Source organism: Coregonus lavaretus (assembly GCF_964263955.1).
Source record: "Coregonus lavaretus genome assembly, contig: HAP1_SCAFFOLD_134, whole genome shotgun sequence".
In the NCBI taxonomy this organism is placed as follows: Eukaryota; Metazoa; Chordata; class Actinopteri; order Salmoniformes; family Salmonidae; genus Coregonus; species Coregonus lavaretus.
Genome location: NW_028158555.1, coordinates 80,462 through 92,892, shown reverse-complemented (window position 1 = coordinate 92,892; position 12,431 = coordinate 80,462). Strand labels below are relative to the sequence as shown.

At 42.4% G+C, this 12,431-nt stretch overlaps 1 protein-coding gene across 3 annotated transcripts in view; it reads left to right on the top strand.

The window, feature by feature from the left end:
• The window catches only part of usp7 (ubiquitin specific peptidase 7 (herpes virus-associated)), a 44,948-nt gene extending 34,152 nt beyond the window's left edge, over positions 1–10,796 (top strand). For all 3 annotated transcript variants that reach the window (XM_084198056.1, XM_084198055.1, XM_084198057.1), the window contains exons 29-31: positions 4,778–4,849; positions 6,727–6,817; positions 8,203–10,796. In XM_084198056.1, the coding sequence (XP_084054182.1) occupies positions 4,778–4,849; positions 6,727–6,817; positions 8,203–8,309 (270 nt within the window). In that variant the 3' untranslated portion in view covers positions 8,310–10,796. The remainder of the gene's footprint in view (positions 1–4,777; positions 4,850–6,726; positions 6,818–8,202) is intronic.
• The last annotated feature ends 1,635 nt before the right edge of the window (positions 10,797–12,431 follow it).

Genomic DNA, 12,431 nt, shown 5'->3' with positions numbered 1-12,431 from the left:
GTCTGACTGACTGACTGACTGGATCTGGTGTGAGTGACTGTTCTGACTGGATCTGGTGTGAGTGACTGTTCTGACTGGATCTGGTGTGAGTGACTGTTCTGACTGGATCTGGTGTGAGTGACTGTTCTGACTGGATCTGGTGTGAGTGACTGTTCTGACTGGATCTGGTGTGAGTGACTGTTCTGACTGACTGGATCTGGTGTGAGTGACTGTTCTGACTGACTGGATCTGGTGTGTCTGACTGTTCTGACTGGATCTGGTGTGAGTGACTGTTCTGACTGGATCTGGTGTGAGTGACTGTTCTGTCTGACTGACTGACTGGATCTGGTGTGAGTGACTGTTCTGTCTGACTGACTGACTGGATCTGGTGTGACTGACTGTTCTGACTGGATCTGGTGTGAGTGACTGTTCTGACTGACTGGCTGGATCTGGTGTGAGTGACTGTTCTGACTGGATCTGGTGTGAGTGACTGTTCTGTCTGACTGACTGGATCTGGTGTGAGTGACTGTTCTGTCTGACTGACTGACTGGATCTGGTGTGAGTGACTGTTCTGACTGGATCTGGTGTGAGTGACTGTTCTGACTGACTGGATCTGGTGTGAGTGACTGTTCTGACTGACTGGATCTGGTGTGTCTGACTGTTCTGACTGGATCTGGTGTGAGTGACTGTTCTGACTGGATCTGGTGTGAGTGACTGTTCTGACTGGATCTGGTGTGAGTGACTGTTCTGTCTGACTGACTGACTGGATCTGGTGTGACTGACTGTTCTGTCTGACTGACTGACTGGATCTGGTGTGACTGACTGTTCTGACTGGATCTGGTGTGAGTGACTGTTCTGACTGACTGGCTGGATCTGGTGTGAGTGACTGTTCTGACTGACTGGATCTGGTGTGAGTGACTGTTCTGTCTGACTGACTGGATCTGGTGTGAGTGACTGTTCTGTCTGACTGACTGACTGGATCTGGTGTGAGTGACTGTTCTGACTGGATCTGGTGTGAGTGACTGTTCTGACTGGATCTGGTGTGAGTGACTGTTCTGACTGACTGGATCTGGTGTGAGTGACTGTTCTGACTGACTGGATCTGGTGTGTCTGACTGTTCTGACTGGATCTGGTGTGAGTGACTGTTCTGACTGGATCTGGTGTGAGTGACTGTTCTGACTGGATCTGGTGTGAGTGACTGTTCTGTCTGACTGACTGGATCTGGTGTGAGTGACTGTTCTGTCTGACTGACTGACTGGATCTGGTGTGACTGACTGTTCTGACTGGATCTGGTGTGAGTGACTGTTCTGACTGACTGGCTGGATCTGGTGTGAGTGACTGTTCTGACTGACTGGATCTGGTGTGAGTGACTGTTCTGTCTGACTGGCTGGATCTGGTGTGAGTGACTGTTATGTCTGACTGGATCTGGTGTGTTTCGTATGTGTGTCTGTGTGTTGACTGACAGCCTAATACTGAAGCATGTCTGTTATGCTGTCTTGTGTTGTGGATTAACTACAAATGTTGCTGCTGGAGAACCAAGTATAACTTTTGTGTTAGTGAAGCTTTTAGTGAGATGTTAAATGCTTTAATATTTACGTTTCAGTCCCCCAAACATATTCATTATATAAATAAGCACATTTAATTTAGTATGGCTTACCATTACAAGTAAATGTAAATATGTTTTGCTCATATAATTTGAAAGACGCGTCGTCTGGAGTAGGCAGCGCCGTAAGTAAATACGTAAACTGTGATATGATTGGAGTTAATCAGTGTGTTTTTATTTTATTTTTCATAAATAGATCAACTTGAGTCATCTGCATACGTTGACACTTTTGTTTTTAGGCAATGGGTTTCTAAACCCTTGATGTTATTGTTCGATCTGATCTTAAGAGAGCATTTCAATGGCCATAACAAATAAATATGGAGACAATGGACATCCTTGTTTAACTCCTCTGGGCAGTTTAAAAGTAACCATTATTTACTATTTTACATCTGGTGTTGCTATACATGACTTTAACCTATTGTGCAAGAGATTCCCCAAGATTTATCAAAGGCCTTTTTGACGTCTGCTATTAATTCTATTCACTATTCATTTTGCCAGGATTTTTGCATCACAGCATTGAAGTGTAAGGGGAATCCAGTTTTATTTTAAGGATTGGAACTTTATACTTACCACCTGGGTCCTGTTTCAGTAATAGTGAAATCAGACCTTCTTGCTGAATACCTGATAGTCTTACCATTTTAATAGGAGTGGTTAAAACATGCTAATAATGGATATTTTGAGTAGATCAAAGGTTTGATATACCTCTACTGGTATGCCATCAAGCCCAGGGGTTTTTCCGGACTGAAAGGATTTAATTGCCTCAAGAAGTTCCTCCTCTGTAATGTGGCCTTCACAATTCTTTCTGTACAGTTTTTAATTTTAAATTTTTATTATTAGGAAAAATATTTACAGGAAGCATAATTTAGCGGACATAGAGGAATCTGAAAAGAAAACATATGCCTAAAATATTTAGCTTCTTCTTTCATAATATAATTAGGTGAATCATGGATGATTCTGTCATTTGTAACGAGTTTCTGCAAGTTCTTTTTGGTAGCATTTATACGTTGAATGTTCAAGAAAATGGGTGCATTTTTCACGATTTTCCATCCTGTTCCCTTTATTTTTGTAATAAATTAAACATGAATAAGATTTTCTTCTAGCTTGTTTTGTGCCTCTATGGGACAGTTTTTATTGCTATCTACCTGTGGTGTTGGCTCCTCTATTTTCGTTTGATAGTCTAATCTCTTTTGACCTAATGATGGGTATTGTATTGAATGGCCTCTGAAAGAACATTTTAAACGTGTCCCATACAATAAGGGGATCTGCTGTACCAATGTCGTGTGGGGAAAAAGTAAGTTCGAAATTATTAAGAACAGATTGTCATCCAGTTGATTGCATTTCAAATTTCCCCGCCAACGTGGAAATTCTTTACGTTTTATGTTGATACCAATTAGATGGTGGTCCGGTCGTGTTCTGTCTCCTATCAACGCTTTTAAACTTTTGGTGCCAGAAAGAAGAACACAAGAAAGTAGTCAAGACTACTAGCTTGATTAAGCCTCCATGTATATCTCACTAGGTTAGGAGTGGGTTTCCTGTGTAAACAATAAATATGATATTCCTCTTTTAGCCAAGTAACTGATTCTTTTTTATAATCTGCTAAACATTACAATTCTAACTAGCTATACTTATTTCACCACTTACCATAAAGACACGTACGTTTCAGTTATTCTTACCATAATACATGCCAGTATAATTGCTACCAAAAATAAAACACCTTGATGCCCAAGCTGTTATCCATATTTCCCAGAATCAATACCTGACCTCTTTCCCAGTAGCAGTACCATGATATATGCACTTCTAAACACACTGTAGATGCAACTGACTAAGTAAAACTCCAATTGTCTTCCAATATCCCTCCTGTGAAAACCTCCCCCATGCCAGAAAGGGCTGTAGTCCCTGAGACTATCAGTAACGCTCCTTTACCGTCCTAAAAACCCAGATTTGGCAAGGCCCAAAAAAAGATGGACTGTCCCATGAATCCTGTTACATTGTTGCCCAGCCAAAAACCTAAGCCTATGGCATGACCAAGAGAGGTGCTCCTATTTGTAAATTAGCCAAATAACAGACAAAATAAGAATAATTAGTATAACGTTAATAATGACAAGTGATTGCCGTTACTGCTGTTGGAAAATAAATAGGCTAAATACCAATGCTGGTAAGGACCATAACCATCCTCGCCACCTTAATCACCACTAGGATCTTACCGACTATTCGGTTGTGATCCTCACCAATTACTACTACTAATAATGATGATACTACTAATGATAGTAATAATTCTAAGAACAATGGGAATCAGAAACATGATCATATTACTAGCTATAATAATACTAGTGGTCATAGCCTAGTAATGTTGTGATTTTCTTTTATTAGGTTAATGTTGCATAGGCTTACATTTTTATAAGTCATGTTTAAAAATATTTCTGACTACAGACCCGGGTTCATTCCCGGGCTGTGCCACAACCGGCCGTGGCCGGGAGTCCCATAGGACTGCGAACAATTGGCCCAGCGTCGTCCGGGTTAGGGGAGGGTTTGGCCTGGGGGGGGCTTCACTTGGCTCATGCCTTCTAGCGACTCCTTGTGGTGGGCCAGGTGCGTGCAGGCTGACCCGGTCGCCAGTTGAACAGTGTTTCCTCCGACACATTGGTGCTGCTGGCTTCCGGGTCAAGCTGGCGGGTGTTAAGGAGCGTGGTTAGGCGGGTCATGTTTCATAGGACGCATGACTCCATCTTCGCCTCTCCCGAGCCCATTGGGGAGTTGCAGCGATGAGACAAGATCGTAATTGGGGAGAAAACAAAAAATATCTCTGCTTTTTGGCTCAAATTGATCTTGACTCTTAAAATTTTTTTGGTGACCACTGATATACACTAAGTATACAAAACATTAAGAACATCTGCTCTATCCATGACATATTGACCAGGTGAAAGCTATGATCCCTTATTGATGTCACTTGTTAAATCGACTTCAATCCGTGTAGATGAAGGGGAGGAGACAGGTTAAAGAAGGATTTTTAAGCCTTGATACAATTGAGACATGGATTGTGTATGTGTGCCATTCAGAGGGTGAATGGGCAAGACAACATATTTAAGTGCCTTTGAACAGGGTATGGTAGTAGGTGCCAGGTGCACCGGTTTGTGTCAAGAACTGCAACGCTGCTGGGTTTTTCACGTGTGTCTTTGACTAACTCTGTGTTCTCAGGGTGAGCCGTTCAGGGATGTGATGAGGAGGATTCAGAGCATGCTGGAAATCCAGGAGAAAGAGTTTGAGAAGGTCAGTACTTTCTTCCCTCATCTTCCTCAGTCTCTCTCTCTCTCTCTTTCGCTGCCTCTCTCCTTCTCCCCTCCCTCCCTCTCACCTTCTCTCCTTTCCTCCCTCTCTCTTTCTCTCCTTCCCTCCCTCTCTCTTTCTCTCCTTCCTCCCTCTTCATTGCTCTCTCTCTTTCCATGGTGTCCACCAGCTAAGGCTGGGATGCTGCTGGCTCTCACTCCCTCTCCCCACTTTGCACAAGGAGTGAAGGGAGCGTTTTGAAACACGCAAGCATACTGATAGTTGAGAAAAAAATTTGGGAATGTAATTGCAGGAAATACCGTTGTTAAAACGACTACTGTTAGTGTTGTTAAAAAAATAGTAGTTTCAGCTTTATGTGAGTATAACAATTTATTTCTCAACTGTCAATATAAAGGAAATAACACCGCTTTACTAGCGGAGTATGTAATTGCGATATCATATTTACAGTTAGCAATACAGCTAATGTGTTTTGATTTCCCAGTTCCTCAGGTGGTGAATGATGTAGCATATAGGCTAGGACAATATTCACTAAAAACATGCAGGCACATTAACCTCTAAAGAGCCAAAAATATCTGATTATCCGGGATCCTATTTTGACATGTTGCACATCAAAATATCCATCATACATTCCCAGAACATGTTAGATTAAATAGCTAACTTCTTTAATGTCTTACTTGGCACTGGTAAGTCAGTCTAGAACCTTCCTGCTTAGCTACCTCGCTGCTAAGTATAGCCATTTGATACCTAATTCACTGAATGAGGGAATTATTTTATTAGACTTCTTGGTTGTAGTCTAATGTTCTAGTATAAGATCTCCAGGAGAGTTACCTGGTGTGTAGGCTTTTGTTCCAGCCCTACTTTAACACCAGATTCTACAAATCAACTGCTCAACAGGACCTTGTTAAGCTGACTCAGATGTGTTTGGGCAAATCAACTGCTCAACAGGACCTTGTTAAGCTGACTCAGATGTGTTTGGGCAAATCAACTGCTCAACAGGACCTTGTTAAGCTGACTCGGATGTGTTTGAGCAGTGCTTTAAGGCATTTTTTTCCCAGTGGTATCGTTATGGTATTAACTATCATTATACTAAGCTGGTATTGGTATCGATTCCAAAATTCTGAACACTTAAGAGTGTGATCTAGCTAATGATTAGCCCATTGGGGTAGCCTAAAGAAATGCAGATGGGCAACCCCATGCTTCAGCCATCTATAGCCTATCCACTATGCTACAATATCCATCAGCCATCTATAGCTTATCCACTATGCTACTACATCCATCAGCCATCCATAGCCTGGCCACTATGCTACTATATCCATTAGGCTACAGGAGAAGGCTCATTGCTATAACGACACACCTGCCTTATAATATGAGCCATGTAGGCTGTAGCCTTTTGGTGAAAGGGCCAGCACTAAACTACTACTTTTCACCAACATGAGCTGACTTCTGGAGAGGAATATTAGCAGGTGTGTGGCGCATTTAAATTGCATTCCAAGTGGCATTAAAAAGTCTTAAATTCAACTTCATGGAACCTGCAGATTCTCTCTCTCTCTCTCTCTCGCTCACCTCTCTTTACACCTGGGTCCTGTTCATTAGATACTTAACGAACTGAAGCGGGGAGAGACTACCTGGACCGCTTGTTTCAGTTTTCCGTTTTAGTTTTCCCTTTTAAAATGTTTTGCTACTGTTTGGCATAATGAATACCGCCCCAGTATTGCTTTGTTCCTCATAACAAGAGCCGTTATAACCAGGAGGGTTGAGTATAAACTGCTTTATGACCTGTTTGATGAGCAGTTATAACCAGGAGGGTTGAGTATAAACTGCTTTATGAATACTCACTGTGTTCTTTGTTTTGTCTGCAGTTCAAGTTTGCGATAGTGATGATGGGCCGGCATCAGTACATCACTGAGGATGAGTACGAGGTCAACCTGAAAGACTTCCAGCCACAGCCAGGTACCCTACTGAGTACTACTATACCAAAACTGAGACTAGAACATGAAAAACGGTTCGGTACTACACTTCTGTCAAATGTCTCGTGTCATGTACGGATTGAGAGGATCCAGTCTGTCTAGTAATTTGTTTGAATCTCAAGGGGGCAGTAGCTAGCCAGGCTACTTGTCTTCTCAAGGGGGCAGTAGACAGCATGGCTTCTTCAAATGAAAACATAAACTCCACGCCTGCAGCTTGTTGACAAAATGTCTGCAGAAGTGAACTATGGGAATACTTTGATTACAGAGCAGATGACGAGGTCCAGCCCACCTAAATAAAAGGTGGAACAAAGCAGTGCAGTGCAAGGGAGGTTTAGTTCCAAAATGACAACATAAAAATATTTTACACATCACATTGTAACGTTGTCATTATTCTACTAAATTTGAAGATTTCTTTTGGTGACAATGACATGAACATATATTCAGCATGACATGAACATGTGAGCATTATAATATGATTACCCAACCCAAAAGTAAGGTGAAATGCACTCATAACTTGACCGCAGTATATTTAGACTACTTCACGTTTGTCTGGACTTCCTAGCAGTAGCCACTAGCCAGCCAGCAGCCCTGGGCAGAGCATTGCACCCTGGGAAATGAAATGCACCCTGGGAATCGTAGTATGCTGTGTAAATTAGATTGTAGTTCTATGACATGTAGAGTAGATTATTGCAATATAGAAGCTTCAGAAATTAGTTTCAATGTGTGTTTTGTCACTAAACTATTAATTGAATACATTCAATTATTTAGCTATAATGAATTATAGATCTAATTAATGTAATTTGACCCAATATTATTAACCCTATGTCTCAAATTACATTTTAAAACAGTTTAGATGTAGTTGTAAAATTGTCTGCTGAGTTTCTGATATGGTTTTGCATCAGGAAAATGTAAGGTATTTTTCTGTTATTCAATATGGTGTTTTATTTTTGCAATGCATTTAATATATAACAAGATATTCTATGTCTTATTTTATTTGTTCTACCAGTTATCAACATATTAGCCCAGTGGTTATTCTGTGACTTGGTATCGAGTATCGTTTTGGTGTCGTATCGTTTTGGTGTCATTTTGGTATTGAGTATCATTTTGGTATTGAGTATTGTTTTGGTATCGCATATTATAATACTAAACCTGGTATCGCTATCAAAGTAAAACATCTGGTATTGTGACAACACCACTACTACTACTACTACCGCTACTAACTACTACTACTACCACTACTAACTACTACTACTAAATACTACTACAGCTACTACTACTACTAATACTACCACCACCACGCTTTCTCTCTCTCTCTCAGAATATTAACTATGTTCTATGGTTTTCTACCATTCCTCCTCTCCCCTCTAGGTAACATGTCCCACCCTCGACCCTGGTTAGGCCTGGACCACTTCAACAAAGCCCCGAAGAGAGGGCGCTACACCTACCTGGAGAAAGCTATCAAGATCCACAACTGAGCAACCCTCCCTCCCTCTCTCCTCTCTCTCCTCCCTCCTCTTCCTCCTCCTTAACCCACCATAACCACAGACTGTAACCAACCAAGTGTGTGTCCTCCAGCTCTAACCTCCCTACAGACAGACACCGTGATGTCTCTGTCACATGGATCCATCCATCCATTAGCAGGCTGCTGATGATGATGATGAAACTATACCACCTCTTCCTCCCAAACCCCTCTCTCTCCCCCCACATCACCCCCACCCCCCTTCCTCCCAAATCTATCTCTCCCCCACAACACCACCACCCCACTTCCTCCCAAACCTCTCTCGCTTCCCCCACACCACCCCACTCCCCTTTTCTCCCAAACCCCTCTCCCTCCCCCCACACCACCACCACCCCACTTCCTCCCAAACCTCTCTCCCCCCACACCACCACCACCCCACTTCCTCCCAAACCTCTCTCCCCCCACACCACCACCACCCCCCTTCCTCCCAAACCTCTATCCCCCCACACCACCACCACCCCCCTTCCTCCCGAACCTCTATCCCCCCACACCACCACCACCCCCCCTTCCTCCCAAATCTATCTCTCCCCCACAACACCACCACCCCACTTCCTCCCAAACCTCTCTCGCTTCCCCCACACCACCCCACTCCCCTTTTCTCCCAAACCCCTCTCCCTCCCCCCACACCACCACCACCCCACTTCCTCCCAAACCTCTCTCCCCCCACACCACCACCACCCCACTTCCTCCCAAACCTCTCTCCCCCCACACCACCACCACCCCCCTTCCTCCCGAACCTCTATCCCCCCACACCACCACCACCCCCCCTTCCCCCAAACCACTCTCTCTCCCCCCACACCACACCCACCCCTCCTTCCCCCAAACCCCTCTCTCTCCCCCCACACCACCACCCCCCTTCTACTTTTTTTGAGGTTGTTAGGTTTTTGGCTTCTCTAACTCTGACTGCCTGTTTTTGTCTGGGAGAAATAAATGACTTTGGAGAAAAAGGACTGGACAGGATGATGAACTACTAGACTTATGTTTTGTTTGTTTTGTTTTTAATAATAAGAGTTGTTACGAAAAGTAAAGAGCGCTGCTGCATATAGTGGCGGGTGACGAGGCAAAGAAAAGATAGAAGTTGTCATTTGCAGAAAATAAGGGTGATTAGGTCTTTTTTTTTAAAGAAGAGAACCAGCGCAGATGGGTTGAGGCTTGAGACTAGTTGTCCTGATGTGGTGCCCTTCATATCCCCCCCTCCCCTTTAGTCAACTAGTCAAACTGTTTCCATCTTTAAAATAAATACGTTTTTGTCTTTTTCTGCAATATCTTCTTGTATAATAAAATAAAAAACCACAGCATCTGTTTAAAATAAATGTAAAAAGAGTAAGTCGTCTGTACTTTCATCTTGCACGTTGACACTTCATATCAAAGCTTTGACATTTCTCAGGACTGGTAAATGTCAACTTTGGTTGTACTTTTTGATTTACGTTGCTCCTCCTGTTCCTCTCCCTCCTGTTTTCCTGTCCTGTTACGTTCCCTCCATCCCTCTCTCCCTGAGGGTTTGTGATGGGGTGTATATCCTCTGGTGTTTTGTGCTGGGTGAGTTTGACTGAGCAGTGCTGCTTTAGTAGGAAGCCTTGGCCATTAACAAGCCATCTGGTTTCACCGTATATACACGCAGAACCAGTGTTGCTATAATTATTATTATTAGAACAACAAACACACTGAATTTTTCTTAAGCACAGGTGGAATGCCCCCCCCCCCTTAAAGGCCATCATAGTTGGCTTTGTGAAGAGATTTGAAATTGTATATAAAAAAAAAACATTAAAAAAAACAAACATGTAAAATGGAAAACACAGAACTTTTGTTATTGGTTGGCTACAAATTGAAAAGATTCAGGTGTTCATATTCCTTGTTATATTTTTTTTTCAGGGTTCCTTGATTCTTTAGATTCTTGTTGTTTTTAGTTCAGTTTTCTTTTCTCCTTTCTGTTTGAACTAATGGCACCAGTTGGTTCTAATAGTGATGTTAAGGTTCAGTTTAAGATGACGAGCTGCGGTACGGACCGGTAACTTTCCCAAAATTCCCAGGTTTTCCAGAAATCCCAGTTGGAGGATTCCAGACTACCTGATTGTTCTCCTCTGATTCCGGGAATCTTCCAACAGGGATTTCTGGAAAACAAGTGAATTTTGGGTAAGTTACTGGAATTCCTAGATGAGATCCGGGCTCGTATCCACAAAGGGTCTTGGGTAGGAGTGCCGACCTATGATCTGTCCGTACAAGCTTATTCATTATGATCTAAAAGTCTAAACTGATGCTAGATCAGCACTCCTCCTCTGAGACACTTTGTGGATACGGTCCTGATCACACCCCTGCTCCTCCTTGATTTGGTATTTTCCCAGTTGATGCTCGTCCGTGTAGCAGCAGTGTACCACAAACTACTCCTGTATATTGCCTTTTTGCTGGGAAATGTATGTTGAATAAAATTTTCTATAAAAACCTGTCCACTCGCTGCTAGTCCATCTGATCAAAGTTAAAACCAGGCCTGTATTATATGGAGCAAGTATATAGACACTGAGCGGACATAACATTAAGAACACCTGCTCTTTCCATGACATAGACTGACCAGGTGAATTCTATGATCCCTTATTGATGTCACTTGTTAAAAAATACACTTCAATCAGTGTAGATGAAGGGGAGGAGACAGGTTAAAGAAGGATTTTTAAGCCTTGAGACAATTGAGACATGGATTATGTATGTGTGCCATTCAGAGAGTGAATGGGCAAGACAAAAGATTGAAGTACCTTTGAACGGGGTATGGTAGTAGGTGCCAGGTGCACCGGTTTGTGTCAAGAACTGCAATGCTGCTGGGTTTTTCATGCTAAACAGTTAACTGTGCGTATCAAGAATGGTCCACCACCCAATGGACATCCAGCCAACTTGACACAATTGTGGGAAACATTGGGAGTCAACATGGGCCAGCATACCTGTGGAATGCTTTCGACACCTTGTAGGGTCCATACCCAACGAATTGAGGCTGTTCTGAGGGCAAAAGGGGGGGTGGGGATACAACTCAATATTAGGCAAGTGTTCCTAATGTTTTGTACACTCAGTGTGTGCGTCTATGTATATACTATATGTATGTGTTAAAACAATGCTGAGATGGACAGCATCAGGACTAACAAGTCATCTTGTAGGCCTACTTCCAGAAATATACCAGTTTATATTATATTTGGAGAGAAAATATAATGTAGTTGTGGTGTTTGTATACTGTGCCTTCTGAAAGTATTCAGACCCCTTCCCTTTTTCCACATTTTGTTACGTTACAGCCTTATTCTAAAATTGATTAAAATAAATACATAAAAAATCCTCAACAATCTACACACAATGCCCCGTAATGACAAAGCGAAAACAGGTTTTTAGAAATGTTTGCTAATTTATAAAAAATAAAAAACAGAAATAGTTTATTTATATAAGTAATATATACCCTTTGCTATGAGACTCGAAATTGAGCTCAGGTGCATCCTGTTTCCGTTGAACATTCTTGAGACGTTTCTACAACTTGATTGGAATCCACCTGTGGTCAATTCAATTGATTGGGCATTATTTGGAAAGGCACACACCTGTCAATATAAGGTCCCACAGTTGACAGTGCATGTCAGAGCAAAAACCTAGCCATGAGGTCGAAGGAATTGTCCGTAGTGCTCCGAGACAGGATTGTGTCGCGGCACAACTCTGGGGAAGGGTACCAAAACATTTGGAAAGACTGCATCACTTCTTCTTTTTATAAGAAACATTGTGTTGGAAATTCCAAATTGTTTGCATAGTCAACTTACACACAGCACTGACACACACACTTTCCTCACCAGACATGCCAGACAAGGGGCATTTTCACAGTACCCAGGTCCAGAACAAATTCAAGGAAACGTACATTATTATACAGAGCCATGAGTGCATGGAACTCCCTTCCACCTTATATAGAGCAAGTGAACAGCAAACCTGGTTTAAAAAAAACAAATAAATCAATACCTCATGGCACAATGCCTCTCCCCCATGTGACCTACTTGTGCGTATGTACTGACATGTACAGTGCATTCGGAAAGTATTCAGACCCCTTGACTTTTTCCACATTTTGTTA